The sequence below is a fragment of the Aspergillus sclerotioniger genome (assembly GCF_003184525.1).
Source record: "Aspergillus sclerotioniger CBS 115572 chromosome Unknown BO94scaffold_14, whole genome shotgun sequence".
Classification (NCBI taxonomy): Eukaryota; Fungi; Ascomycota; class Eurotiomycetes; order Eurotiales; family Aspergillaceae; genus Aspergillus; species Aspergillus sclerotioniger.
Window position 1 is genome coordinate 683,363 of NW_020291004.1, and position 26,532 is coordinate 709,894.

General features: G+C 53.5%; 12 protein-coding genes across 12 annotated transcripts; 5 read left to right on the forward strand and 7 right to left on the reverse strand.

Moving 5' to 3' along the window:
- Positions 1 to 858: 858 nt before the first annotated feature.
- hcsA (homocitrate synthase) lies at positions 859 to 2,873 on the forward strand. The gene is made up of 6 exons (XM_025617217.1): positions 859 to 995; positions 1,080 to 1,174; positions 1,236 to 1,465; positions 1,530 to 1,610; positions 1,667 to 1,734; positions 1,785 to 2,873. The coding sequence occupies exons 2-6, from the start codon at positions 1,117 to 1,119 to the stop codon at positions 2,734 to 2,736; spliced, it is 1,389 nt and encodes a 462-aa protein (XP_025467468.1). The 5' UTR covers positions 859 to 995; positions 1,080 to 1,116; the 3' UTR covers positions 2,737 to 2,873.
- Positions 2,874 to 3,196: 323 nt separating this feature from the next.
- On the forward strand, positions 3,197 to 5,357 carry BO94DRAFT_535375 (sphinganine-1-phosphate aldolase DPL1). Its single transcript, XM_025611765.1, has 4 exons — positions 3,197 to 3,380; positions 3,488 to 3,965; positions 4,013 to 4,146; positions 4,201 to 5,357. Exons 1-4 carry the CDS (start codon positions 3,286 to 3,288, stop codon positions 5,210 to 5,212), a joined length of 1,719 nt encoding a protein of 572 aa, XP_025467469.1. The 5' UTR covers positions 3,197 to 3,285; the 3' UTR covers positions 5,213 to 5,357.
- Positions 5,358 to 5,362: 5 nt separating this feature from the next.
- Positions 5,363 to 6,282, reverse strand: BO94DRAFT_535377 (mitochondrial 54S ribosomal protein uL30m). The gene has a single exon (XM_025611766.1). The coding sequence runs from the start codon at positions 6,133 to 6,135 to the stop codon at positions 5,848 to 5,850; it is 288 nt and encodes a 95-aa protein (XP_025467470.1). The 5' UTR covers positions 6,136 to 6,282; the 3' UTR covers positions 5,363 to 5,847.
- A 157-nt stretch (positions 6,283 to 6,439) lies between these two features.
- On the forward strand, positions 6,440 to 9,244 carry BO94DRAFT_492683 (SNARE-binding exocyst subunit SEC6). Its single transcript, XM_025609183.1, has 2 exons — positions 6,440 to 6,471; positions 6,541 to 9,244. Exon 2 carries the CDS (start codon positions 6,843 to 6,845, stop codon positions 9,120 to 9,122), a length of 2,280 nt encoding a protein of 759 aa, XP_025467471.1. The 5' UTR covers positions 6,440 to 6,471; positions 6,541 to 6,842; the 3' UTR covers positions 9,123 to 9,244.
- Positions 9,245 to 9,300: 56 nt separating this feature from the next.
- On the reverse strand, positions 9,301 to 10,641 carry BO94DRAFT_624438 (uncharacterized protein; the record flags this gene model as incomplete). Its single annotated transcript, XM_025617218.1, has 1 exon — positions 9,301 to 10,641. One exon carries the CDS (start codon positions 10,639 to 10,641, stop codon positions 9,301 to 9,303), a length of 1,341 nt encoding a protein of 446 aa, XP_025467472.1.
- A 109-nt stretch (positions 10,642 to 10,750) lies between these two features.
- Positions 10,751 to 11,707, forward strand: BO94DRAFT_535379 (frataxin family protein). Its single transcript, XM_025611767.1, has 2 exons — positions 10,751 to 11,181; positions 11,278 to 11,707. The coding sequence occupies exons 1-2, from the start codon at positions 10,840 to 10,842 to the stop codon at positions 11,551 to 11,553; spliced, it is 618 nt and encodes a 205-aa protein (XP_025467473.1). The 5' UTR covers positions 10,751 to 10,839; the 3' UTR covers positions 11,554 to 11,707.
- On the reverse strand, positions 11,614 to 12,462 carry dph3 (CSL family zinc fnger-containing protein). The gene is made up of 2 exons (XM_025611768.1): positions 12,174 to 12,462; positions 11,614 to 12,094 (listed from the first exon to the last, which is right to left on the reverse strand). The coding sequence occupies exons 1-2, from the start codon at positions 12,366 to 12,368 to the stop codon at positions 12,035 to 12,037; spliced, it is 255 nt and encodes an 84-aa protein (XP_025467474.1). The 5' UTR covers positions 12,369 to 12,462; the 3' UTR covers positions 11,614 to 12,034.
- Positions 12,463 to 12,968: 506 nt separating this feature from the next.
- Positions 12,969 to 14,652, reverse strand: BO94DRAFT_535382 (MFS transporter). Its single transcript, XM_025611769.1, has 2 exons — positions 14,306 to 14,652; positions 12,969 to 14,237 (listed from the first exon to the last, which is right to left on the reverse strand). Exons 1-2 carry the CDS (start codon positions 14,423 to 14,425, stop codon positions 12,999 to 13,001), a joined length of 1,359 nt encoding a protein of 452 aa, XP_025467475.1. The 5' UTR covers positions 14,426 to 14,652; the 3' UTR covers positions 12,969 to 12,998.
- A 675-nt stretch (positions 14,653 to 15,327) lies between these two features.
- On the reverse strand, positions 15,328 to 16,632 carry BO94DRAFT_546481 (uncharacterized protein; the record flags this gene model as incomplete). The annotated part of the gene is made up of 2 exons (XM_025613298.1): positions 15,328 to 16,413; positions 16,489 to 16,632. The coding sequence occupies 2 exons, from the start codon at positions 16,630 to 16,632 to the stop codon at positions 15,328 to 15,330; spliced, it is 1,230 nt and encodes a 409-aa protein (XP_025467476.1).
- A 549-nt stretch (positions 16,633 to 17,181) lies between these two features.
- On the reverse strand, positions 17,182 to 19,989 carry BO94DRAFT_73264 (putative transcription regulator BDF1). The gene is made up of 3 exons (XM_025617628.1): positions 19,783 to 19,989; positions 17,648 to 19,727; positions 17,182 to 17,596 (listed from the first exon to the last, which is right to left on the reverse strand). Exons 1-3 carry the CDS (start codon positions 19,884 to 19,886, stop codon positions 17,264 to 17,266), a joined length of 2,517 nt encoding a protein of 838 aa, XP_025467477.1. The 5' UTR covers positions 19,887 to 19,989; the 3' UTR covers positions 17,182 to 17,263.
- Positions 19,990 to 22,441: 2,452 nt separating this feature from the next.
- BO94DRAFT_517117 (WD40 repeat and Utp12 domain-containing protein) lies at positions 22,442 to 25,465 on the forward strand. The gene is made up of 2 exons (XM_025609981.1): positions 22,442 to 23,149; positions 23,210 to 25,465. Exons 1-2 carry the CDS (start codon positions 22,587 to 22,589, stop codon positions 25,188 to 25,190), a joined length of 2,544 nt encoding a protein of 847 aa, XP_025467478.1. The 5' UTR covers positions 22,442 to 22,586; the 3' UTR covers positions 25,191 to 25,465.
- Positions 25,466 to 25,534: 69 nt separating this feature from the next.
- Positions 25,535 to 26,451, reverse strand: BO94DRAFT_535385 (uncharacterized protein). Its single transcript, XM_025611770.1, has 2 exons — positions 26,033 to 26,451; positions 25,535 to 25,902 (listed from the first exon to the last, which is right to left on the reverse strand). Exons 1-2 carry the CDS (start codon positions 26,326 to 26,328, stop codon positions 25,656 to 25,658), a joined length of 543 nt encoding a protein of 180 aa, XP_025467479.1. The 5' UTR covers positions 26,329 to 26,451; the 3' UTR covers positions 25,535 to 25,655.
- Positions 26,452 to 26,532: the final 81 nt, after the last annotated feature.

A 26,532-nucleotide genomic window follows, 5' to 3' on the forward strand; every position in this document is an offset into this window, starting at 1 on the left:
CCAGAAATAGACTAATGCAAACCGCGCCGGTGCAGGACCGATCTGCAGCAAATTCCCCAATTGGGCGATAGTGCCTGAGGTAAGCAGGCCGGCCAACGAAAGACCAGGAAATAAAAATCAAGGGGCGGTATCGGCAATCGGTGACGTACCTGATGTGACTCAGTCAAAGAAAACACCTGAGGCAAAAAAGTACCCCTCACCCTACCCCAAGAGGCTGCTACCTTAGTCACGGCTAGAATTCGCGTTACGCAGTGCTCTAGATACGGTTGCCAGGTCGCTTGGAGACCAGCAGCCAGAATTCACCAATAGTAAGGGTTCCTAGGACTCTGGTGGAAGGACGATTATCAATCGTTGCCATCTCGACGCGGCGATGGAGACGCTATCTCGGGGAAGCCCCCTGCCGATGTCGGGTCTAGCTAACCTAGTCTTAACTAGCAAAGGACAACCCTAGAGGCAAACCCTCACTACTTGAATGGAAAAGCCCTGCGGAACAGTGATAGGACGCTTAAACGAAGATCTACCATTCAGGAACTTCGGTCAGCCACCTGTACCAATAACGATACTCTCGGGCTGCTGGCCTGCCTTCAAGTGGCAAATCCACGTAGCCGTCGCAGCAGCCTCCAGAGTCCCCGTAGCCCAGTTGGGGAATGTGACGGACCTTAATGAGGGCAAGGCCTATAGCGCATTGGCTGACGCTGTCGGGGACTGGGGAAAGATCCTCACGCTGAGCAATTGGGGCTTGCCGGATGCGCAGTGAACGGTCCAGGTTCCCCACAGGCAGAAAAAGAGGGCGAGTGAAAATTTCGTCGTTGCCGCAGCGAGGGACCGGCCGAGCGAGAACGAGTCATAGCCATCGCAGGCGAATCAGGACTAGACCGCCCGCCTTCTCATCCCCACCCACTTTTCTTTCTCCTTGGACCTACCTATGACTCCTCCCTGCTTTTCTCTACATCTTGCCGTATAAATCGATCGTGACTCAGGTCTTTGCCATTGCTGTTAGTCCTCCTCATTCATCTGCCTTTTTCTCTCTCAAATCTCCCTGCTCGTTCTCCTGTTTCTAACCGTCCACTTCGCAACAGCCATCTATCTACTTACTACCCCACCAAATATAACACAATGTGCCCCGGTGCAGACCACGAGCCCAATGGGCAGGCCAATGGCGCCAATGCCAACGGTATGATTCCATCTTGGAGATATACGATGCGCAAGTGCCATACTGACTGATTCCTCAAAAGGTGAACACCCCGGCTTCACTGCCGTCGAGACTCGCCAGAACCCCCACCCCTCCGCCTCTCGCAACCCCTACGGCCACAACGTCGGTGTTACCGACTTCCTGAGCAACGTCTCCCGCTTCCAGATCATCGAGAGTACCCTGCGTGAGGGTGAGCAGTTTGCCAACGCTTTCTTCGACACCGAGAAGAAGATCGAGATCGCCAAGGCTCTGGACGAGTTCGGTGTTGACTACGTGAGTCATACCCCGGGGATGATGTCAATTCATTGAAGAGAGCGTGCACTGACCACCAACTTAGATTGAGCTTACCAGCCCTTGTGCTTCTGAGCAGTCGAGAAAGGACTGCGAGGCTATTTGCAAGCTTGGCCTGAAGGCTAAGGTATGTTGAACCGCCTGCATCGAACACTATCCACCAGATCCTAATAGTTGAATTAGATCCTTACCCACATTCGCTGCCACATGGACGATGCCAGAATCGCCGTCGAGACCGGTGTCGATGGAGTGTAAGTGACTCACCACCCTATATATCATGTTCCCGCTAACGGCATGCCAGTGATGTCGTCATTGGAACCTCCTCTTACCTCCGTGAGCACTCTCACGGTAAGGACATGACCTACATCAAGAACACTGCTATTGAAGTTATCGAATTCGTCAAGTCCAAGGGCATTGAGATCCGTTTCTCCAGCGAGGACTCCTTCCGTTCTGACCTCGTCGATCTTCTGTCCATCTACTCCGCTGTCGACAAGGTTGGTGTCAACCGTGTCGGTATCGCCGATACTGTCGGTTGCGCTTCCCCCCGTCAGGTCTACGAGCTTGTCCGTGTCCTGAGAGGTGTTGTCGGATGTGACATTGAGACTCACTTCCACAACGACACTGGTTGCGCCATTGCTAACGCCTACTGTGCCCTGGAGGCTGGTGCCACCCATGTCGACACCTCCGTTCTCGGTATCGGTGAGCGTAACGGTATCACTCCTCTGGGTGGTCTCATGGCCCGCATGATGGTCGCCGACCCCCAGTACGTCAAGAGCAAGTACAAGCTCGAGAAGCTCAAGGACATTGAGGACCTCGTTGCCGAGGCTGTTGAGGTTAACATTCCCTTCAACAACTACATCACCGGTTTCTGCGCTTTCACCCACAAGGCTGGTATCCACGCCAAGGCCATCCTCAACAACCCCAGCACCTACGAGATCATCAACCCTGCCGACTTCGGCATGTCGAGATACGTTCACTTCGCCTCTCGTCTGACCGGCTGGAACGCGATCAAGTCCCGTGCTCAGCAGCTCAACATCTCGATGACTGATGATCAATACAAGGAGTGCACTGCCAAGATCAAGGCTCTTGCCGATATCCGTCCCATCGCCGTCGATGATGCCGACAGCATCATCCGTGCCTACTACCGCAACCTCAAGCTGGGCGAGAACAAGCCCCTCCTTGACCTCACGGCCGACGAGCAGGCTCAGTTCGCTGCCAAGGAGAAGGAGCTGGCTGCCCAGGGCGCTCTCTAAGCAAGCCTCAGCTCTGATTTCTTTTTTACTTGCATATATTCCGACTGGGATAGACCGTCTATATCGTTTTTAGAGCTTTGATCATACCTTTTTAGCGGCTCCCTTGGCGGAAGACGTTCTCGCTTGCGTGTTTGTTTTATGAATGGATGTTTGTGTTTCTCAGGATGGTTTGTTTGGTTTCCACGGGTTTTCAAAAGTTTTTCATTGTCTCTGATGGAAAAAAAGAGGGAGGCCGGTGTTAGGAAGCCTTGGTCCGCTTGTGGGCCCTGTACATACGCAGTTATATTTCTACAATATATAAGATACAAAATTATAAAGTGGCTGTCATGCAGTAGATGTCATACTTCGTAGGATTTGGGGAACGGGAGTGAGAGCAGGTGCGCATGTGGCAACCGAGGCAGCATCCGCGGTTGGTTCTTATCGCGCCGGCTCCGGTTTCCTGCATCATCCGACCGGCGCCCTTCTCACTTCCCCAGTTTCCTCCCCGTTCCTGGAGGTCGTCGCGTCCTTCTACGACCCTGCGACTCCTGGTTCGTTTATACTGTTATCATGGCATCTTCTTTACTTCCAGCTGCCCTGCAGAATAAACTGCTGGGCTACAGCCGGGCCCCCAGCACCCAGCTGGCGGCTTTGCCTTTGGATCTGTAAGTGCTCGAGCAGCATTCCATCGCCCCGCCCTCCAGCGGAGAACCGCTCGCTGGTCGGGCATTTCTCGTGAAGTCCATGCTAACGTGTCATCACTTGTGAACAGTCTCCGGAATATTGTTTTTATACTCTTTATTCTTCGCTACGTTCGTAAGACGTTCTATTCTTTGCGGGGCTATGGCATCTTTGGCAGCATCCGCAATGTCTACGCCTCCGTCCGTCTCTTCTTCTACTCGGTCTTCTTGCGATTCCCCGGTGTCCGCGGTCAGGTTGATAAGCAGGTGTCTACGGCAATCGAGGGCCTGGAGTCGAAACTCATCGCGAGTGGTCCCGGTGTCACACGATATCTGAACCTTCCTAAGGAAGGATGGACGGCGGAACAGGTTCGCGCTGAGCTGGATAAGCTGGCGAATATGGAACACACGCGCTGGGAAGACGGTCGCGTTAGTGGTGCTGTGTACCACGGTGGACAGGATCTCCTGAAGCTCCAGGCAGAAGCTTTTGGACAATTCGGTGTGGCGAATCCCATCCACCCCGATGTTTTCCCTGGTGTTCGGAAGATGGAAGCCGAAGTCGTGGCTATGGTAATTATGTCCTGGGTTTCGGATGGACATGGGCTTACTAGGCGCAGGTCATGGCATTGTTCAATGCCCCGTCTGATGGCGCAGGTGTGACTACCAGTGGCGGTACGGAGTCGATTATCATGGCATGCTTGGGTGCGCGACAGAAGGCTTTCCTCGAACGAGGTGTGACAGAACCAGAGATGTGAGTATAGGTCCTTCGATATGTCTCCGGTAGATCCGCTGACACAAGCCATAGGATCATCCCCGATACTGCTCATGCTGCCTTCTATAAAGCTTGCAACTACTTCAAGATCAAGCTCCATCGCGTTCCCTGCCCGGCTCCCGAGTACAAGGTGGACATTCCCGCTGTCCGCCGGTTGATTAACTCGAACACCGTCTTGATTGTCGGTTCTGCGCCCAACTTCCCTCACGGAATTGTTGATGATATCCCGGCTCTATCTCGCCTCGCGACCGCCTACAAGATCCCTCTGCATGTTGACTGCTGCCTTGGCTCCTTTGTTATTGCCTTCCTCAAGAAGGCCGGCTTCCCGTCGCCATACGAAGAAGAGGGCGGCTTTGATTTCCGCCTCCCCGGTGTGACCAGCATCAGTGTCGATACGCACAAATATGGATTTGCACCCAAGGGCAACTCGGTGCTTCTGTATCGCAACAAGGCTTACCGCAGCCACCAATACTTCATCTACCCTGACTGGTCGGGTGGTGTCTACGCATCCCCGTCTGTAGCGGGATCTCGGCCCGGTGCCCTGATCGCTGGATGCTGGGCTAGTCTGATGAGTGTCGGTGAGAATGGTTACATCAAGAGCTGCTTGGAGATCATGGGTGCGGCCAAGAAGTTTGAAGCATCGATCAAAGAACACCCGGTCTTGTCTAAAAACCTGGGAATTGTTGGGAAGCCTATGGTCAGCGTTGTCGCGTTCGACAGCACGAACGAGGCCATTGATGTCTACGACATTGCGGACAACCTCTCTGCGAAGGGCTGGCACCTAAATGCTCTTCAGACCCCGCCGGCGATCCACGTCGCGTTCACCGTGCCCACGTCCGCTGCCGTTGATGCGCTCACTTCTGACTTGGTTGTGGTTGTGGAGAAGGAACTTGCGAAGGCGGAAGAGAGAAAGCAGCAAGGTAAGGCGTACGTCGTCAAGCGAGGCGATACTGCTGCGCTGTATGGTGTAGCCGGGAGCATGCCGGACAAGAGTATTGTCAGCCGCCTGGCCGAGGGCTTCCTTGATACCCTGTATAAAGCTTAGATGACTGATTCAAGACCTAAACTGTCAATACGTTTGAAAGCAAGGCCCTAGGCTCCTGAAAATAGCGGGCCATCGGTGTTACGGTGTATAGGTTGGGCATTGCATTTCAACTCCATCACGGAGCAGCATATTCTTATAAGACAAGACAAGATTCCAGACATGAATCCTGGAGATGTAGATCCCATTCCATAATATGACAGTGTATGTATAGTATAGTACAATGCAAAGCCGATCCAGCCCGACAAACCGCAATCGTATCGGGGCTGGTTACCAACAAACGAAAAGACAACCGCTGGATGCAAAGAAGCCTCGAATCACTTCAACAAGAACTCTCATTCTTCGGGATCCCTTCCCCTTTCGCATATAAAACAGACCCATAACAGCATAGGCCGGCCACTATACGAATCACCACTCAACATTTCTCAGCGTGCCATGCCCTGCTTTGCCCTGCTCTGCACATCCTACCATGCACTGCCTGATAATCGACCAAATCAACATAAACCCCGACTCCAATCGCAAATTTAAAAACCAAAAACCAATAATATAACCACGCGTAGTCGAAAACCAGGCATCACAGAGCCCCCCAGCACAGCACAGCACAACTCAGACAGAGGTCAACGGTATATATCTCTCTCTCAACCACGTCTCCCCTCCCTCATCTCATAAAACGCCCTCTTCTCAACATAGTATCCCGGATCAGGCTTGCGCTCCAAATGCACCTCTTGCTTCGTCAGCCGACGATCCACCTCCTGCACCTGCACCAGCTCCTTGACTTTCATAATGTTACCGGCGACGGACGGCGACACGGGGTGGAAGACGGTGGCCATGCGCTTCTTCAATCCGAGGGCTTTGAGGACGTCGTGCGTGCGGCGTGGGAGACCGATTGCTGAGCGCATGAGGGTGATGCGGAAGTAGCTGCTCATTTTTGAGGTGGATGAGATTGTGGTTGTGGAGGGTGGTGGGATTGGGGTTGTGGTTATTCGAGGGATCGAGGAGGCGGGAGGTTCTCCGGTCTTCAATGGTGAGGAGTGAGTGAGGTTTGTGAAGGTATTTGGCTGTTGATGGACTGGATGGACTGACCTGGACTTGTCCGCAAAATTCCCGAGCGGTTGGTCGGTCAGTCGGGCGGGGAGTCACGTGGGGAGTGGTTCTGCCGGCGGGCGGAAGAGCGGGTGGCATACTCACTACTATGGCGAGTCTGGCATACAACAACTTCCACGATTGCATCCTCGGAGCTGGATTGGCTCGATGAGACATTGGTGAGCTTTGCTTTGTTATTTGCAAGTGTGGGATTGCTGGTGGCTAATGGTTTGGTGTTGTGGATGCAGATACCCTTTTTTTCCAGCGCTGCGCGTTTAGGAGGGGATAGCTAATTAGCTTACGATCTACTTGTTCTGTTATACCACCGGTGGCTTTTTGGTTTCTCGTGCCGGTTATTACACTTTCGACTCGGTGGTCGCTATGCTTATTTGAAGATATTTCTTGGTTTGGGGATATTATTTGCGGTTCGACGTCAAGCTCGTTGTTGGCGACTACCCCTCGGAGCTTGGCTAGCTGTTCAACTTGACTGTGGATGATACGACCGAGTACGGAGCTAGTATAATATTCCTGTGCAAGCAAAACAGCAACAATGGCACGCGGCGAAGACAACAGCGTAACGGTGGCCATGCCCCGCCTGGAGGATATCCTCCGCCACCCCGAAGACCTGGACAAGATCACCGGGCTCAAAGCCGAATACTCGCGCAAGAAAGCCGCCGTCGATGCCCAACTCCGAGAAGGTCTCCGCGATCAGCTGGAAACCGTCCAACGCAGCATCAACGCTCTCACCGAAGGCCAGCGGCAGGTATCCAAGACCAAGGACGAGCTTCAAGGCATCGACAAGCTATGCGCGGAGTCGCAGACAAGTGTGGAGGACTTCTCGCAGATTGATAGGCTGGCCAAGGTGCAGAGGAACTTTGAGGCGACGTTGATGATGAAAAAGGGACTGGAGAATTTCAGTGAGGATCTGGCTGTGGTTGAGGATCTGTTGCGGGAGGATGATGAGGATTTGGAGAATCAGCCGAATTTGCTACGGGCTCATATGCATATTTCCAAGCTGCGGGATTTCAGAGATGAGGCGATGGATCAGATACGCAAGGCGCAGGATCCGAGTAGTGAGGAGACGTTGGCGGATTATTTCCAGGGGTTGGATTCCGTGATCGATTGGTTTGATGATCACCTTGGTACGGCGTGCATGAATCTGATACCGCTGGTGCAGTCGGATAACCCCAGCATGGTGGTTCGGTTGGCGGTTGTGGTCATGAATGAGGAGAAGAATGATGATACGGTGCGTGCGTTGCAGGAGGCGCAGAAGGATCATCAGGATTTGGCGGATCGGTTCAAGTCGATGAATGTGGGACCTAAGACTGTGAGAGGGTATAAGGAGAAGTTCCTGAAGGCCATCGAGTTCTATGCGCAGAACCAGTTCGAAGCAACCAAGGAAGACTTCCTGGCTGAGCCGGATCAGTTGGACAAGAGCTTCCGGTGGTTCTTCAACGACCTTTACACTGTTCAACAGGGCATGCAAGCGCTGGTGCCGAAGAAGTGGAAGATCTACAAGACCTATACGGATATTTACCATCGGATGATGCATGACTTCTTCATCGGACTGATCAACGACCCTGAACTTCCTGCCGATAACCTGCTGGCCATCATCCACTGGACCGAGAAATACTACAAGAAAATGAACAAGCTTGGCTGGAAACAGTCCGACCTCAAGCCCAACATCCTGGACGACCGCGAGCCCGAGCTCATCCGGCAATGGCAGAACATCATCATCCGCGCGGTGGAAGACTGGACGAACCGCATTGCCGAAACCGACCGCAAGGGATTCGTGGAACGCATCCCCGATTCCTTGGATACCAACCCGGAGGGCTGCTTCCGTACCAAGACTCTCCCCGACATGTGGCGCATGCTCCACGAGCAGATCATGGCCTCGGGTGCCTCATCCCGTACGGACGTGGTGGAGGGTATCATCGACGCCATGTTCCGGGTCCTCAAGGGCCGCCAAACCGCATGGCAGACTCTCATCGACGAAGAATGCGCGAAATACAAGGCTCCGGGCGGCGACCAGCTCGACGGTCTCCAGCTCCTCCAGGACTGGCTCGTCGCCGTGGCAAACGACCAAATCGCGTGCATCGACGACAACGAAGAAACCGGCCAACTCGGCTACCTCACGCGCTTCAAGCGCGACTTTGAAACCATTGTCGACCCGAAATACATGGCATCCCAGGCCATCCCGGAACTGGACGCTCTCCGCGATGGCTACGTCGATCTCAGCACGTACTGCCTCACTCAATTCGTCGAGGTTATCTTTGCCGTTGACTTCCGCAGCACCATCCCCGACTTTTTCACCCAGAAATGGTACGGCGATTTCGCCATCAAACGAATCACCTCCACATTCGAAGACTACATGGCGGACTACTCGCCTGTCCTGCACCCCTCCCTTACAGACATCCTGGTCGAAGAACTCTCCGACGAACTACTGGTCCGGTACCTGTCCTCTGTACGCAACCGCGGCGTCAAATTCCGCCACCAAACCGACCCCTACACCGACAAATTCAAGGACGACGTCCTCACCGTCTTTGCCTTCTTCCAGAACTACCCCGATTCGTTCGCCGGCACGATCAAGCAAAAATGGCGTCTGGTTGACTGGCTGGTCCGGCTGCTGGAGACGGAGAAGGGTCCGACGTTGGTGTCGGTGTATGAGAACTTCAAGACGGAGTATTGGGATCTGCAGCTCTCGTGGGTGGAGGCGGTGTTGCGGACAAGGGATGACTTTGAGCGTAGTATGCTCAGTTCTGTGAAGGTGAAGGCGGCCGAGTTGTCGGTGGAGAGGGGGATGGAGACCCTGATGAGTAAAGTGCGGTAGTGCAGTGCAGCGTGCAGGTGTCTTTCAGCGAGGCGTTTGGTGTTTGTGTTTGTTAGAGGGCGGTGATCATGTTCATGTTTGTCTGTATCCGTGCTGCAGATTTTATTTGCTCTTACCATAGCATGTCATACTATCATCATATCATATCATATCATATCGTATACATGGCACATGTGTCCTAAAACAACAAGCTCTTCTCCCCCACAACACGATACTTCTCCCCCAACCTCGCATTCATCCCCCCATCCTGTCCCCCCAAATCCGGCTCCAACTTCTTCGCTCCCATCTCACAGATAGCCACCGCCTCGATAGGGAAATCCCTCGCCCAGACAAATGCCTTTTCCTCATCCCCGTTTCCTTCTCCTCCAACTTGACTACCCTCCCCATCCTCACTCCCACTCCCACTAACCCCATCCCCTTCCCCAACAATATCACCAACACCACTCTCCCCCTCCACCCCAAGTGTCTGCCCCCTATACTTCGCAATCAACCCCCTCGCATCAAACGAATACTGCTCCTTCCTCTTCCCCCCTCCCCCTCCCCCTCCAGCAAATCCCTTCCCCCTACTCCGCGGTGCACTCACCCCCTTCCCCTTCGCATAAATCGTATTCACAACCGTCGCATGCAACAACAACTTCCGTTTCCTCGCCTCCGGAACCAAAAACCCCGCATCCAGAAACGCATCTCTGAGTTTCACACAGAAGGGATATAGCCTTGACGTAGGATCAACAGGGCTAGCATGCAGAACAGTAGCGGCTTTGGGTCTTGGGAGGGCGTGTAGCGATTTCAACGAGATTATTAATGGTTCTTGTTTATCTGATGCGAGGGTGGATGTCGAATCACGCAACATAGACACCAAGTCCAGACTTTGTAGGAAGTCCAGGGCTTGGGATAGACGGTCCGGAGTGGGGAGGCTCATGACGCCGAGAGTGAGGTGGAGGGTGCCGACGGGGCGGTGGGCCGAGGCGGGGATGAGAGGTTGGGGTTGGGGGAGGGGGCGGAGAGAGTGGTGGGTGGTGGTGTCCGGGGGTGGGAGGAGTGGAATGGAGGATTTGAATGTGGCGAGGGAGGATTCGAGTTGTGGGAGGGAGGTGGTGTTGATGAGGGGGAGGCAGAGGAAGTGTGTGAGGGATGGGCGTTTTTCTTTCTTGGGGTGGACATGGTTTGGTGGTGGTGGTGGTATGATCGGATGAGGTGGATTGTTGTTGGTGATTTGGTAGATATTGTAGTATGGATTGAGATGCAGGGCCGGAGGGGCCTGCAGGGGAGCATCGAGGGGCGAGGCTGATTCTGAGGCTGATGCTGATGCAGTGATGCAGCTAATGCTGGTGGTAGTGGAGGAAGAGGAGGAGGAGGTGGGGGTGGTATCGATGGAGGTCGGATGGGGGAGATGGGTTTCAGATAGTGTCACTTGCAGAGAATAACAGGAGTATTTGGCAGATGTTAAAAGAACAATTGTGAATGATTGCGGTGGATGTAAGCAACAAGACTCGCCGCTGTCAGATGGAAGCGGAGACATTCAAGCTATAGCTCCGCCCAGCCAATGACAGCCCGGCCAGCTCCGCATGAATGATGTGATGCCATCACTTCCGCTTCTTTCTCCTCTTCTTCCCTTCCCTTCTTTCTCTCCCTTCTCTTCCTCTTGTCCCTCATCTCCCTCCACCACCCTTCAATCCCACCCACCACTATAATAACCATGAATCCCATCCCATCAACCATGTCCCGTCTCCCCCGAGCAATCCTCTCCCCCGCCATCGCTCGCCCTTCTCTCCGCGTCGCCGCCCGCTTCGCAGCAGCACCCCGGTTCCAACTCCAGCATCATCCTCGTCAAAACTTCCACTCTACTCCAGTCCCCCGCAAAGGCATCTTCCCCGACTCCGCGGATCCCCCGGCCCCGAACCCCCAATCAAATGTCGCCGGCGCAGCTGCCCACGTCACCGAACCGTCCCCGTTGACGGACGGCCAGTACCACGATTACGCGGAACATTACCTGAACGTGGTGCAGACTGAGATTGAGAATCTCCAGGAAGGGGGATCGGATATGGAGGCCGAGTATAGTGTGCGTTCCCCTTCCCTTCCTACCTCGTCGCATCTCTACAAGCAAAGAAGAGACAAAGAAGACAGAAACTAGGCTAACAATAGATTGATCGAATAGGCCGGCGTCATGAACATCATCGTCCCCGGAGTAGGCACCTACGTGCTGAACAAGCAACCCCCCAACAAGCAGATTTGGCTCAGCTCGCCGATTTCCGGCCCCAAACGGTACGACTGGGTTGTGGAGGGGGATAGCATGTACGAGAAGCAGGAGTCGCGGCCGTTCGTCAACGGACAGTGGGTGTATCTCCGCGATGGATCGAACCTGACGGATTTGTTGAACCATGAGTTGACGTTGAACCTGCCGAAGGATGTGTACAGTGAGATTAATGAGTAATTGTCCTCCTAGCAGGAGTTACGGGGCGATGAGTTACGGTGCATACTTGTTATGGGAGGAATTTGTAGGATATGGATTCTGTGCTATTCAATCTGGTAGATAATACACTTCGGCAGCAGTACTCCTGCTACTTTGCGCAGATACAAGACATGACACGTTCAAGTTGAGCTACCGCTTCTGACAATCAAGCGAAGCATATAGCGCACCGGGTAATGGAATGCGCCTTCTCTGGCGCGGCCTCAGCTCGCGCCTTACGGCGCCGTAGCGATAGCGGGGTGAGCATGCGTAGGTAGCAGCTCCGTATATCCCCTCGAGGATCATCCATCGACTCGAACAATCCCCGCTGGTCCGGCGCACGCAGCAGCGGGTAACCTTGCTGCATAGCGAGCGAGTCATTCCACTCCACTCCAATCCAATCCATCCCATAAACCAATATAAATCCAGGCATCTACCAACCCTTCAAATCACAGGGCTTTATAATTTACGCCTGCACCGCAACAGCCGCAGATCCCTTATCATCACCATCCTTGGCCAGATCGCCCTAGAGGAAAATCTTCGTCAGCCAACAAACCCCAATACACATAACATATGAAAATAGAGGGGAGGAGGGAAAGGGGTACCTCGTCAAAAATCACCCTAATCATCAAACTACAACTCGGACAAACAGCAATATCCTCTCCATCGCGAAGATCATCAATGGCGATTTCGAATCGGTCGCCACATGGACACGGGTAGTGGTAGATCTGGAGCGTGGGGTCGAAGGTCATGTCTTCGATTTCGATCTCGTCGTAGATGGAGAGGGATTCATCGGCCATTTTGGTTTTCTTGTTATTGGTGGCGGCGGTGGTGGTAGATTGGGTGGAGGAGGGAAAGAAAGAAAGTGGGATCTGGTGCCTGAGTGTGATGTCCTATCTTATCGATGGAGGGAAAAGTTTGGAGGGGAGGAAATGGAGTAGTCAGGTGATTGTGGGGTTGTTGATTGGTTGGTTCATGGTTGATTATTCAACAGAATGCCGCCTCATAGATGTAAGATTTGAACTCAAGGCTGATTTAAGAGGGCTGTTAATATATGAAGCGAATTATATCCTTAGTATGAAAGATCTAGTACTTTTGTCAGTTGTGGTAAATGCAACTTGTTACTATGCCGACTCACACAAGAGTAACTATCTATGCGGGAGCTATACGGAAGAACTTGAATTGGGGGTTTCATATTGACAACTATACTCACCATCAACGGCAAGTATCAGTACGGTGTGTACCTTTTCGATATAGCTAGTTGCCCCAGGGAGGTCAGTAGAGGGCATGATTTGACATTCTTGGATAGTTGTTAATCATACTGACCTAGTATGTATCAGTTGTGAACTAGTAGTTCTGGGATTGTAACAATTGTTATCTCGCTGTTACCTAGCCTAACGGTTGATTTGATTAATCCACTAATAATTCCCTTACACCTTTCTAATGGCAACTGCCCCTTGAACAAACCCTCGTGCACCCTGTTTCAGGTGATCGAGCCAGCCCCGAGCCTTCTCACCCTCACCCTCACCCTGGCTTAACTGACAAACCTTCGACGCTCGAACCACCCACAAACACATCGCTCCTCCGATATACATGCACCCCGCGAAGATCTCCACGGGGAGATACTCCAAATCTGCGGAGCGCTCATTCCGCATGACGAGCGCAATCGGCTCCGCCACCAGCGTGGGCGCCACCAGAAAGAGCCAGTTGGCACTCAACCCTGACAGGAGGTCCGGAAGCCCGACAATCTCAGCCAGCACCGGCGACACGGTGGCAAAGTACGTGCCCGCAATGGACCCGGCCAGAAGTACGAAGAAGCAAAGCACACCCATGCTCGTCGCGAAGACCCAGATGACCAGACAGCACACACCGCAGAAAAGCGTGAAAAGGGCGGCGATATTGAGACGGCCGAATCGGTCACTTGAGAACCCAATGAACGTGCGCCCTAGCCCTTGACCCAAGTTGAGCAAGGCGCTGACAATGCTCGCTTGGTGGGAGGTCAGTCCGATCGAGAGAGCGTAGTCTGAGATGCTGAAGAGGAGGGTCACGTAGCCCAGCATGCTGAAGATGCCCCATGCAATGAAGAGAAGGTACGGGGATTGATGAAATAAGGGGCGGTGGAAGATGACTATTGTGGGACGAGAGGCTCCTGTGGAAGCTCCGGTGATGGCTTGGTTATGGTCTCGGATGAGATTGCCAGCGATGGCGTTGACGACAAAGGAGACGATGTCCAGCAGGCGAAAGGTCCACGGGAGGCCGAGACGCGGGATCATGGCACCCACCGCGAGGGAATAGATGAGCCCCCCAATACCAGAGCCAGAGGCGGTGATGCCCATGGCCAAGCCTCTCCTGCGGTCAAACCATTGGGGAATGATTCCAACGGAACCGATAAACAGAAAGCCCATGCCGATACCAAAGCAGATACCTTGGCTCAAGATCAGGTGCCAACTCTGGGTGGCAAAGGACACCCCGATGAAGGTAATGGCCTGGAAGAACACGCCGAGGTTGAGCACCAGGCGGGTTCCACTGACGTTGCTCAGGAGGGTTGTCAAGGGTGCAACCAGAAGGCCGCAGGAGATACTCAGCCCGCCGACCAAGGCATAGAGAAGTGGGCTGGCGTTGGGGTACAGATCCTCGGACAGATAGTAGGACAGAAAGACTGTATAGCACTTGACCTGATTAGCTGGTCGTTTCTCTGCTGGTGGTTCTTGTTATGTTGGATGGTCTGGCAACTTACGCTATTGAAACCCCAAGTGTGCGCGTTGATGAGAAAGACAGCAATGACACAAATCCAGCCATATCCGCCATCGGGAAGATTCTCTCTGATGGGATCTGAGGAAGTCAAGGAAAGACTCATTGCAGCAATGGTTCAACATCGGCGGAATGACCGTGCAATATCATGGTTGAAATCAGAAATCCTGCAAGTGATGACATTATAAAAACAGTGATAACGTTAGTATGGCGCTCCTTCTTCTTCCTCTTCTTGTTTTATTTTTGGTAAAAGGCCGTGTGCAACGTCGAATCACCCGCCTTCCTGACATGGAAGAATAATGCCTCATATGGTGGAAACTGCATAGATCCATGATGGAGATGGATCTCGGGCGAGTCCCGGGCGAGTTTATGTAGAAGGAACGGTGGAGGGGTGGCCGGCAACTTCAAGTACCGAGAACGGATTTCTCTCTCTCCTGTACAGAATATTTCCGTGCAACCATCAACTCTCTTCAGAATGGGCCAACATTGACGATCACCAATACTTCTTGTGCATCCATGGACCCAGAGAAATCGGCTGGTCTCGACGGCCTAGACCTAGGCCTAGAAGCAGATTCAGATGGATACTATGGCCGGGTGTGTATGGTGACCGTATTTCTTATCAATGCTCATTCCTGGGACATCAATACCGGTGGTTGACCCCTCCAAATCCGCAAACCCTAGAAATGAGAGAACATTGAATAGTCACACAGTGTATTCCTGTCCCCATACATCGAAGCAACAGACCTCTTGACCACAGATCTAAACCGTAGCTCTAAGGTCAGGGACAACGGGGTCGATCACTGCTTTCATTTTTGAAAGAATCCCCGCGTGAGAGGGCCACCTGGATTGATACATGAGCATTGAGTTGAGTAGATCCCTATCCGCCTATCACCGATCTGAGAGCGGGACCCCAGCGGGTCCGACAGGGGGCTATTTATACCTCGATCTGGTTATGGTCATATAGTATTAGTAGTATTAGTATCAGTAAGGGTATCATAATAATCAAATCTACACACTCAACCGCTCAATCTCCATCCTCACATCCTCCACCTCCCGAATTAATCCCCCATACCGGCGCGCAATCTCCTTCATGGCCCCGGAGTCCGCTCTCCCCCTACCTGTGCCCCCATCTCTCCCACCACCACCACTACCACCACCAACATCCTCATACCCCTTCAACTCCTCCAATGCCAACACACGCCTCTCCTCCAACCGTTCCCTCACGTCCTTCAAATGCCGATAATACCTCCCCAACGCACCCACCACCTCCGGTGTATGAATCGTAGCCAGAATATCCAACTTCGTAACACTACCACCACATTCACAATTAGCCTTACCCAACCCAACCAACCCCCACCACCATACAAGAACCACATTTGCATATACAAATACATACCTAAGTTTCCCCTCAATCCCCTCCGCCACCATCGCCAAATGTTCCGCCTTCGCCTTAGTCGCCCTCGCCACAGCCCCATGTTTCGCCCTTTCCAAGAGCACCACCGTAGTCTCCAACACGGCCGCCCGCGTCGCGAGCACCTCCGCCGCCGTTGTCGCCATCCGAGTCCTCGCCGCCGGAAGCTCCGTCAATTGTATCTGGCGCAGAGCGCGGATCCGATCCGCTAGTTGCGCGGAGAGCGGGGTCTGGGCCATGGAGCGCATGGCTTGGCGGTTACGGGCGCGGGTACGCGGGAGGTTGTTGTCTGCTGGGGGTTCATTTCCTGCGTTTGCGATGGTGCGGAGGTCGGTGATAGTTGTTGCGAGGATGGTGGATAGAGGCGTGACGAGGAGCGGGAGGGTGGAGTAGAAGTGGTCGATGTCGGGGGCGAGGAGGGATTGGATGTCTGCTGTGGAGGAAGGGTCGTCGTCCAGGTCGAGTAGGTGAGGGGAGGATTCGAGGTAGAAAGTGGTGATGGCGAGAGGGTCTCGGGCCTGATGGTGGGCGGTTGTTAGTTTGGGGAAGGGTGAGGGGGATGGTTGGGGGTAGATGGGGCTGACGTCGTCTGGGAGGCTGCTGTCCGGGTCAAAGGCTAGTCGGCGTAAAGCTTGCTGCTTAATTTGTTTCTTTGCATCTCGGATTCGACAGGCTTTCATTTGCTAGAGTGCTAGGGTTAGATTGGATTGTCTGATGGTTTGGATGACGGATGACGGCAGGTAAGGTAGCGAGCGTACCTCCAGAACCGCTTTCCGAGCGGGCAGCGCATCGTGGGCGCGTGTGGAGCCATCGGGGTTAAGTAAGGTGGTAGTGAGGTGGTGGTAGAGGGTCTTGAACTGGGGATTGTTGTCGAGAATGGCCGGGTCGCAGGGCGGGATCATGGTTCATGGTTCATGCATGGATCATGGGCAGCGGTGGTGAAGCCAGAGGGTGGTCCAGTCGATATCTGTCGGGCGCCACCGCCCATCCCCGTGACTTTGCAGATCTACTCGATGCAGTGTATAAGTGTATAACTGTCGATACGTCGTATCAGATATTAATGGCTACTCCGTACAACCCCAAGACCACAACCATATAGTACAAGCTTAATATCTCGCTTCCGTTTTCACATATCTTTCGTAATCATACATGCCCCTAGCCTCAACACCGTCCATCCCAACCCCATTACCGCTGCGTAGAACGCGACCTAGCTCAACGGAGATCCATCCAAACTCAACGAAATCACGTCGGATGCGGACATCCTGTTGCGCTGCGGCCGTCAAAAAGTTCAAATCGGCTTCAAAATCTCCCCAAATGTCACCATATGTACAAGTGGGACGACCGATGCACATCGGTTCGTCCTCCAACATGGAAAGGTCGCTAGGAACAGAAGTAGAGTGATGGAAAACAGACAACAGCTCATTAGTGGGTTGCGGACAGAATTCAGCGTAGCCTTCGGTAGGATTAACTACGCCAGTCACGGTGCACGGGCCTCAAAATAGAAGATCAACATGAGTTCGCAGTAGCGATAGTTCATTCCTCCTCACTTTCCTCCGAGTCATCTTCGGAATCATCGCTACTCTCATTGGCTTCGACGGATGGGACAGGGTCGGGCGAACGGCCGCCGCCGCCGCCCTGGAACCGAGACAGGTTGCTCTCAAGCATGTTGATTTGCGCTTCCTGCTCGTATTTGCTCATGGGTTTGTTCTTCTTGGGCTTCGGGGCGGCCGCGTTCGCTGCAGCCACGGCGGCAGGATCCTCTTCTACAACATGCGGCGCGTTCTTCTTCACGAATCGGAGAAGCATAAGCAGAACATCATTGGGAAGCTCATCGATGTCAAGTTCGATCTCAGCCTCTTGGGTGCCCTGATAATTGATTAGACTCTCTGCCGGAATAAATCAGAACACAGAACATACCTTCAGGGACGGGACATTGGTCTGTATGATCTTCAGCGCTTCCTGCATCTTCTTGTCCGGAAGACTACTGATCCCGTTGGAGATTATCTGCTTCTCGTGATAGCTAACCCAATGCTGCTTCTCCGGTTTCGATGACACCTTGGCTCCGCTGCTGCTGCTCTTCTTGTCCTTTTTGCCTAATCCCAAAGAACTAGGCTTCTTGATATCCTTCTTGCCGGGCTTGGACTTAGCCAGCTTCTTGGTTCCAGGAGGAGTCTTCTTCTTCTTCTGGGTGATCGCTTCGATCTGGCGAGACATCTCCTCCATCTGCTTCTGCAGCAGACTAAGCTTCTCCGCATCGTAATCGCTTTCGTCCGCCTCCTCCTCGCTCTCTTCTTCCGACGACTCCGCGCTGTGATGTTCGACGTGAGGCTCATGCTGCTCCAGATACTGTGTCTTCTTGGACCACTTCTTATTGAATTCTTCCTCGAGCTTTTGGCCTGCCACATAGGTGGGGTCGCCCGGGATGTTAAACTTGAAACAGTTTTTCAAGATGAGACGCATGTCCAGCTCGAACTCCTTGGCATTTTCATACTGACCGGCCTTTAGCTTGGTCTGGACCGTCGAGAAATCCATCGGCTTCTTGATGATGCTGTGGTATGTAGGAATGTTCAGTGCCACCGGATCGACTGGGAAGTAAAAAGGCATCGCGTAAGTATAATGCTTCGGTTTATGAAGCTCATCCAGTACCTCCTGACAAAATCTCAATTCCCACTGATACTTCTTCTTCTTTGGTTTCGTGGAGTACGGAAGATCACGCTTGGGAGGGTGGATAGAACGTTTCGGACGTCCATCCGCATTGGCCGAGTCACGACGAATGAGAGGGAGGCCTTCCGGTCCCAAAGCAAAAGTGGTAGCCTGGGGGGAAGCGGCAGTGGCGCGCGCGACGCCAGGGCTTGGAGCTGGCCGGTGGTCGCGACGAATTGTCGAGGGTTTCGCGAGTGGCTTCTTGGGCCTCTTATCCTCCACCTCATCGGACCTCGGCAGGTTGACCATCTGTTTGTCAAACGTGGCTTTGAGTCTCTGTCCCTCAATAGCAACCAGATGGTCGGGACCGTTAAACGTCAAAGAATTCTGGACCATGAGATAGAAATCATCGATCACAGCCTGCGCCGTCCGATACAAGTTGTTCTTCAGTTTCCGCTCGATGGTTCCGAGATCCATGGGACGTTTGATAAACGTCGGATAGTGGGGAATGTTCAATTTGATGGGATCCACGGGCTCCCGATAAAAGCGAGAGTCGTGCATCCGCTTCAAGCTTAGAATGGATTTAAGGAGAAACTTGTGTTGAACCTTCGTTATGGACGAGTCTCCATTGGTCGTCCTCTCATAACGTGGTTCAGGTGCAGGCAGATCAGGAATCTTGAACTCGCCTGGCGCTGCACCTTGCCCCCCAATCTTGGTACGCTTGGCAGCGCGCTCATCGCTCGGATCAGGTTCGCGCTCCCGGGAAAACTTGGTGGGAGAGACTGGGACATCCGGTGCGTCACGCATCTCCTGGTCAACAGACTGCAAGGATGGCACCGAAGGCGCAGTACTGGTACCAACCTTGGGCGTCGTGCTATCGGGCTTCGCACTGGTTGAAGGATGGTGCGGTAGATCCGTCTTCACGGCAGTGGAATCCCGGGAGGGTTGTGTGATGCTCTCCACTTTGGCGCCGGATGGCGTATCAGTTGATGGCTTTGATGCATCCTGAGGCGCCCGCGTGTCTTTGGAGCCAACGCCAGCGGCCCCGTTACCATCGATCCGTGCAGCGGAAGACGTGGTATCACTAGCTGTTTCCTTCTTGACATCCCCAGTCGCAACGGAGTCCACATTTGAAGATTTAGATTCTTCGGACGCGACGGCTGGTTGCGCGGAAGTATCGGCGGTCGGAAGAGATGGTGATTTGGGCGGTGAAGTAGTCGCGGCGAGACCATTTGTGTTTGAAGATTGCTCGGCAGTATTCCCATTCGCCGTAGCAGATTTCATGTCCTCCGATGGTTTCTCCGAGCCGTTGACGGAGACGTCGGGGTTCGCATTGGCTACAGCATCAGGCGCACTGAGAACCGTTAGCGACCACGCGTCGGAGACACCGACAGAGAACAAGAACATACCTTGTGCGACCGACGTCCGCAGGCGCAACTCCATTGGGCGACGGCGGCAGTTGAGGCTTCTCCTCTTTGAGAGCAGAGGGAGCCTCGGGAGGCGGCGTCGCCATTTGAGGTGGCTGAATTTTGGATCGAGTCCTCCGACAGGACCGGGATACAAAGAATCTAACAGGTAGCGATTCTGGTGCGGGAGCTGGGCTCTGTTATCGGAGAGTTTTAAGAGCCACGGCAACACAAATCAACTGAATAGGTACTCTCTGCGCTAACACAGACTAATGTATGGATTCGGTAATTGGCGAGCGAAAACAGCTGATTAGATGACAGAAGACACAGGGGCAGGCGGATGTCCTGCGCAGGCCACAGATGCTGCGACGCCACGAAAGTTGCAGAAGATACAAGAAAGGATGAAGATTAGCGCGGGCCGGAGGGGTGGAGAATGCGACAGGAAGGAGGAATTTATAGTGCCAAGAGGCGGTGGGCGGAAGAGGCCAGCAATCACGTGAGCGGCAAGTGCCCGGCTGGTTGACTAAGCGAGGCAGGGTCGCCAGACGGAAGAAATCAAAGGGACAAGGGGAAGAGCAGGAGTGAAGACGTGAGAAGGAGAATGTCAGTTGAAGCTCAGATGTTTGTCGACCCGCAAATCGCACGTGCCAAGCCAGATGGTTGCCTGAGGCCAAAAAGGTGTGATGCCGAGAAGGAGAGGGGTGAGGAGGAAAGTACAGGAATAGTCCGTGTGGTCGGCAGCGATGGAGTTGTTGCTAATAATATTAGAAGAAAAAAAGGGGGGACGGGGGCCCGGCAAAAAATAGAAATGGAACAAAATAAGCAGCTGCAGTAGCTGTGGCTGGGATGGAGCGCGACGCGAATGACGCGTTTATAGCGTGTTTATATGAAGAAGACGAGTCCAGGGGTAGCCGAGGACATACGCACAAGGGCGGACGGGCGGTCGGGGGAGGGCAGGGTAAAGGAAAGCGTGACCGGCGCGCAGCTTCAGCTCAGCTCCAGAAACAGAGACTGAGAAAGTCGGAGGGGGTGCTAGAATCCTTAAGTACGAACGGCCGTGTTGCGCCCGTCCGTCCTCTGCCGCTAACTCCATCGGCCACGCTAGTCCCAATTATTCTAGTTCAAGCCATTCCACAGCTGTTGATTGGCTGAAGTATGACGCGTTCTACGAGTTTGGGATTCCTATTGGCTGCAACCAACCCTGGATGGTGGACCCTTCGTACCAGAAGTCCCTTTGTCGGAAACATCCTCGAAAACACCAGGTAAAAAAAAAAAAAAAAAAAAATTCAAGGTCTTCAGCCTGGGAAATAACAAGATGCGCTCAAGTGCAGCCAGAGCAGGCAAATGCCACCTCAAGACCTTGTGGAACTGACGATCGGCACAGAGCCCCATTATCGAACAGATGCATCATGATAATATCTTGGGCAAGTCAGGTCAGATGTGACATACCCAAAAATCTGTCAGGCATTCAAGCGGTATAGGAAGTGCATCATGGATTTGGGGTGAAGCCTGCTGGCTGAACGCCGAGCCAGGATGTGGTGGTCTGCTGACCTGATGAAACCCCAGGGTTAGGCCCTGAGCCCTCCCTTGCATCGGATTCGGACTAGGCTGGGTGCTGATGTAACCAGCCATTCCAATCTCCGATTCCGAATCCGAGTGACAAATGACAACACTCGCGCCCGGATACCGTAGTGGTGAAGGTGCTCCGTATAGAGTAGCAACAAAGCATGACTCACAGGGAGCAGTGATGATAGATAATGCGGTGGATGCGGAATTTCCAATGGATGTTGACAAGCTCCTTCCTCACATAATTCCTTGGTTGACTGGATGACTCGTCTAGGCAGCCGTAGAGTAACTGTGGCGCCTGCTGCACTCCTGGTCTGTTGGTCTCGATCGGAACCTACCCCAGTGTGCTCCATCATCTCGGATATGTCTTGTCTCAGCCATAACCCCTAACTTTCGGTGTATCAAGACGTGGGTACTTGCATAGGTAGCAGGATGTGTCTAAATGAGTGAGTCATTCATTCCGCAGGTTGTCCAGTGTACCCAGTGTGTCCCCCCAAGTGTGAGGAGGAGCGAGGGATTGATAAGCTAGATGGATCCATGGAAGCAGACATCAGGAGTGACTTTATAGTTGCAGTAGGGGCATGTGGAAGGAGGCTGCTTTTTAAAGCTGGGTAAATTTGGCGTTCTGTGTCACCACTAGCCAACGTGGTCAGGGAAGAGCTTAGGACCTGGGTGTGCCACGACGGTGAAAGAATCATGAGTTAAGTATAGGTAGGAGGGATTGCAGCCATTGACTGCAGCAGCAACTGGGTCAACCACAGGTGGATCAGCCAAGTCTGCGAAGACAGTGATAAACCGACCCATCATGAAAACATCGACAGGCAAAGGTTTCTGATCCGAAGCCGATTGATCCTGCAATGGTGAAGGAAGGCATCGGCATCATCGAGTCAAAGTGGGTGGTGGGAGAAGGAGTAGGTAGTGAATAGACTGTAGTCGAGTGGCCTTGGGGGGGGGTCACAGACTCACAGCACCAGCGCGGAGGATTAGATAAGACGCCCCCGAGCGGAACTAAGGTTCACAGCCGACTAGACCGCAACGGGCCAAGCGTATCTCTACAGAACTTTTTTTTCCTCCTCAGCAACACCAGCAATCGACGCCGACGGTTTGCAGCTCAACTGGTTTCCAGCACACGAGGTTTTGTTCCTATCCGCAGCGGGGCTAGGATTTCTGTACATTTGGGTGCCTGCTTTGCGACACATTCTTCTGCACCTGCTCCCGTCCGCCAATACAGTCAGTTCAAAATGGGCAAGAAAGCGTCTCGCGCGCCCGCTACGAAAACTTCCTCCGCTGCGTCGCTCGCGGCATCCGGCCTCACATATACCGGGAACAAGTCTTCGATATTGAAGGCCTCCTTTGCTCCGTCGGAATACCAATTGGCGCTTTTCGCATCGGTCATCCAGGGTCTCGATGGTCAACATATCCGCATCCACGATACGAATACCGGACGGTTACAGTGCGAGCATGCCTTGGGTCCTAAGGAGACTGTCACCTCACTAGACTGGGGCTACTATCCCAGCGGCAAGAACCGTGATCAGCACTCGAAGAAGAAGAGGAAGAGGCATTCCGACGTCAATGGCGATGGATTCGACCAGGGAGACGTAGTTGTTGCCTTCGGTACAAGCGCTTCCGAGATCCGCATGTACTCGCCCGTGGAGGACAAGATCGTTGGAACGCTTGCGAACGGACATGAGAAAGGTATCAGAGACTTCAAGTTTACCTCTAGCCGATCGGGGCAGGAAGGTTGGAGTATTGGCGGGGATAACAAGCTTGTGCAGTGGGACCTGTACACCGGACAGAGGACCAGGTAGCTCTTCCCCAGTACCTCAGATACAAGCCTCCCACAATTTGCCTAACAGCCATTTAGGACAATCAACCTGCCCACCACTTCGACGTTCAGCACTCTTGCGCGCCCCCTTCCCTCAAACCCGCCTGTCATCTGCGCCTCTCAGACCCCGTACGTCGTTAGTGTGGAGAAAGATGAAGCCCCGATCACCTTCGACGCGATGCGGAACCCTATCCAGAACATCATCACCTCTTCCACCGAGTCCGCCGGTACGGGACTATTCCTTGCTTCGGATGGCGACCGTTACATCACGGTCTTCGATGTCCAGAAACGGAAACTCGCCATGAACCTTGTGGCCGAGAATGGGGTGTCATCGGTGTCTCTGTACACTGGTGCGGAACGGAAAGGCACTACTCTGCCGGCAGAGAAGCAGGTCGTCGCCGCAGTCACCGAGGACGGCACCATTGAACTCTTCACTCGGCCATTCGTCCTACCCAACGACCAGACCACTGCCAAGGGCGCCGCTAGCCTAAAGGCCAGATCGAAGCAAGCCACCCGGAGAGCCGATTCCCTCATCAAAGTCACCGTGTCCGCAACATCCGACGCCCTCGTCTCGATGGTAGCAGCTTCGTTCCAAGGCCCGGACCTGGTCGTTGCATGGGCGGAGGGCGGTGTTGTCCCTGTCTTCGAGCGGATCAAGTGGCTGAACGAAGAAACCGACGAGCTGCTGTTCACGGGTACTAAGAAGATCGCGAAGACCAAGTCTGGCTCAGTGCTGGGATCGGTGACATTGAACGGAGCGAGAAACGCCAACGAGAACCAGGTCGACGAGTCCAAAGCTGTGGTGGAACAGGGAAATATTATCGAGGATGATATCGAGATGCAAGACTCCAAGGATGCTGCTTCCGTAGCTGACAGCGACGAAGAGTCGGACGACGATGACGCAGAACTCACCACAACAAACGAATCAAAGCAGCTGCAGAAGAAGGCGGACGCCGACAGTGATGTTGAGATGGGCAGTGCACAAGATTCCGGCTCGGACGAGGAGGAAGAGGAAGAGACGGGCGAGCCTTCTTTCGGAGAGCTCATGCGCGCTAACCAGGAAGTTGATGTTGAGGCTGAGCTTGAAGACGATGTTCATATGGGATCGCTTGTTCCCGGCAAACCCAGCGCTGCAGTGCAGCAGATCCCCTCGGGGGTGTCGCTTTCCACCGTTCTCTCCCAATCCCTTAAGACCAACGACAACGCCATGCTCGAGTCCTGCTTCCACACCGGCGAACTTTCCATCATCCGCTCCACCATCCAGCGTCTGGACTCTTCCCTCGCAGCGACCCTCCTCCAGAAACTCGCCGAGCGCCTCTCGGCTCGCCCCGGTCGGTACGGCCACCTCCTCGTGTGGGTGCAGTGGACCTGCGTCGCACACGGAGGAGCTCTCGCCGGCAAGCCTGAGCTGCTGAAGCGGATGTCTACCCTTTTCAAGGTCATGGACCAGCGCTCCTCCAGCCTGCCTTCGCTGCTGCTGCTCAAGGGTAAGCTGGACATGCTGGACGCACAGCTTGGATTGCGGCGGTCGATCCGCAGCGGAGAAGAAGCCATGGAGAGCGAAGACGAAGACAACATCATCTACGTGGAGGGCCAGGAGGAGGACGAAGACGAGGAAAGCGACGCCGATGCCAAAAACCCGATCACCCCGCGGACCAAGTCGATACGCGACCACGCGTTCGATGAAGAGGAGTCTATGCTGAACGGCGTTCAGTCCGGCGACGAGTCCGAGGACGATGAAGAAGGCAGCGAAGAGGAAGAGGAGGAGGATGAGAACATCCTGGACGTGGAGGCCGAGGAATCCGCGGGCTCATCCGACGCGGAGGAGTCTCTGGAGGAAGACGAGGACGAGGACGACGATGACGCAGAGAGTGCCGGATCAATGGTAGATTTCATTGCGGACACGGAAGACGAGGAGTCGGACGAGGAAGCGCTGGCGACATCCAAGCCGCCACCGTCCAAGAAGGCGCGACTGAGCGGCGGAGGGCGCGGCAAAGGCAAGAACAAGGGCAGAAAATAGAAGCCAGAAGGAACCGCCGAATGATGACCCGACCTCCCCTTTAGATCTTACTATACCCTGTTCATCAGCACTGTGTGTCCCCGGATGATGGTCGTGATTTGTTTTTCCTCCCACCAAAAGTCAGAGAGAGCGGAAGGAAGGGAATGAAAGGATAGGAATTTTGTGTTTGTTTTCGTTGGTTTATTTTATCTATCTATTGATCTATTATCTTCTTGTTCGATTACATTACATTATTACTATTACTGGGTGCATTGTTAGACCGCGGGGGGGGGGGGTGAAGGATTGAAGAAGGGGAGGAGTATGAACTACATATATATGATTCATATCATTTCTTCTGACACCACCGTCCTAGTACCTAACCCTTCTATAAATATAGTATCTCCTATCCCCCAAAATCCTAACCATTACATCAACAATATATACTATACTATACTACTAACTACTAAGATGATGTATATATAGCACCTAACCACTAATCTCCCCCACCACACAAGCCCCCTTATGCAACACCCTATGCCCCGGGACCTTCTCCAATGGCACCTCCAAAGCAACCGTACTCTCCTGCGTCGGATACACCGTGGAATGGCCCAACGCACTCACCTCCTCCGTATCCAACGCCAGAATAGCTCCGTTCCGGCCGCCCACCACCCACGCCTCATCCGTCGAATTGGGTAAAGTGATATGAGCCACTCCAGAGAGGAATAACACCCATCTTTTTTTTTTCATTTGGTTAGCATGCTCTACTATACTTTATTATATCTTAGGCGGATGTGGATGTGCATGCATGCGCACAACGATGATCGAGATGTACAATATAGTGGGATGGGATGGGATGGACGTACTGAATCGTCGGAGCATTATGCCGACCACCATCATAAGCCTCCGGGATGAGAATGTTGGTTGCGTTGCCGGTGACAGGGCCGAGGGAGAGCATGGCAGTGCCGGAGACGCCGGCTTGGGAGGAGGTAGCATAGCCTGGGTCCAGGGACCAGCATTCCAGGGCGGATTGGTTGTTGTGTGCGGTAATGGTGGTGATGTTGAGGGTGCTAGGGAAGGTGGTGGTCGTGGTGTTGGTTGATGCGGCGGCGGCGGTGGTAGCCGCAAGGACGGTGGTGAACAAGGCAGGGAGGAAGACCATGGTTACGTTGATGACGTTGTAGAAGTCAATTGGTATATAAAGTAAGGGTAGTTCACAGTATGGGTTCTGTGGTGAAAGGAGGGCAGGACAGACGACTACAATTTCTGCAGACCTTTGACTAGGACAATCCTCTGTCTACGCAGTACGCACCACTGTGTAACTGGGCCATTCTTCAGCCTCGGAGGGCACGATCCGGACGATCGA

Bases quoted from the DNA above. Each gene is read 5' to 3' on its own strand.
- hcsA (XM_025617217.1), top strand. From the start codon at position 1,117: ATGTGCCCCGGTGCAGACCACGAGCCCAATGGGCAGGCCAATGGCGCC. The intron at 1,175-1,235 runs GTATGATTCCAT...ATTCCTCAAAAG, and splicing joins CAATGGCGCCAATGCCAACG to GTGAACACCCCGGCTTCACT. The intron at 1,735-1,784 runs GTAAGTGACTCA...ACGGCATGCCAG, and splicing joins GAGACCGGTGTCGATGGAGT to TGATGTCGTCATTGGAACCT.
- BO94DRAFT_535375 (XM_025611765.1), top strand. From the start codon at position 3,286: ATGGCATCTTCTTTACTTCCAGCTGCCCTGCAGAATAAACTGCTGGGC. The intron at 3,381-3,487 runs GTAAGTGCTCGA...ACTTGTGAACAG, and splicing joins GCGGCTTTGCCTTTGGATCT to TCTCCGGAATATTGTTTTTA. The intron at 3,966-4,012 runs GTAATTATGTCC...TACTAGGCGCAG, and splicing joins AAGCCGAAGTCGTGGCTATG to GTCATGGCATTGTTCAATGC.
- BO94DRAFT_535377 (XM_025611766.1), bottom strand. From the start codon at position 6,135: ATGAGCAGCTACTTCCGCATCACCCTCATGCGCTCAGCAATCGGTCTC.
- BO94DRAFT_492683 (XM_025609183.1), top strand. From the start codon at position 6,843: ATGGCACGCGGCGAAGACAACAGCGTAACGGTGGCCATGCCCCGCCTG.
- BO94DRAFT_535379 (XM_025611767.1), top strand. From the start codon at position 10,840: ATGTCCCGTCTCCCCCGAGCAATCCTCTCCCCCGCCATCGCTCGCCCT. The intron at 11,182-11,277 runs GTGCGTTCCCCT...TTGATCGAATAG, and splicing joins ATATGGAGGCCGAGTATAGT to GCCGGCGTCATGAACATCAT.
- dph3 (XM_025611768.1), bottom strand. From the start codon at position 12,368: ATGGCCGATGAATCCCTCTCCATCTACGACGAGATCGAAATCGAAGAC. The intron at 12,095-12,173 runs GTACCCCTTTCC...ATTTTCCTCTAG, and splicing joins TTAGGGTGATTTTTGACGAG to GGCGATCTGGCCAAGGATGG.
- BO94DRAFT_535382 (XM_025611769.1), bottom strand. From the start codon at position 14,425: ATGAGTCTTTCCTTGACTTCCTCAGATCCCATCAGAGAGAATCTTCCC. The intron at 14,238-14,305 runs GTAAGTTGCCAG...AATCAGGTCAAG, and splicing joins ACACTTGGGGTTTCAATAGC to TGCTATACAGTCTTTCTGTC.
- BO94DRAFT_73264 (XM_025617628.1), bottom strand. From the start codon at position 19,886: ATGGCGACGCCGCCTCCCGAGGCTCCCTCTGCTCTCAAAGAGGAGAAG. The intron at 19,728-19,782 runs GTATGTTCTTGT...AACGGTTCTCAG, and splicing joins GCGGACGTCGGTCGCACAAG to TGCGCCTGATGCTGTAGCCA. The intron at 17,597-17,647 runs GTATGTTCTGTG...ATCAATTATCAG, and splicing joins CCAATGTCCCGTCCCTGAAG to GGCACCCAAGAGGCTGAGAT.
- BO94DRAFT_517117 (XM_025609981.1), top strand. From the start codon at position 22,587: ATGGGCAAGAAAGCGTCTCGCGCGCCCGCTACGAAAACTTCCTCCGCT. The intron at 23,150-23,209 runs GTAGCTCTTCCC...ACAGCCATTTAG, and splicing joins TACACCGGACAGAGGACCAG to GACAATCAACCTGCCCACCA.
- BO94DRAFT_535385 (XM_025611770.1), bottom strand. From the start codon at position 26,328: ATGGTCTTCCTCCCTGCCTTGTTCACCACCGTCCTTGCGGCTACCACC. The intron at 25,903-26,032 runs GTACGTCCATCC...GAAAAAAAAAAG, and splicing joins CATAATGCTCCGACGATTCA to ATGGGTGTTATTCCTCTCTG.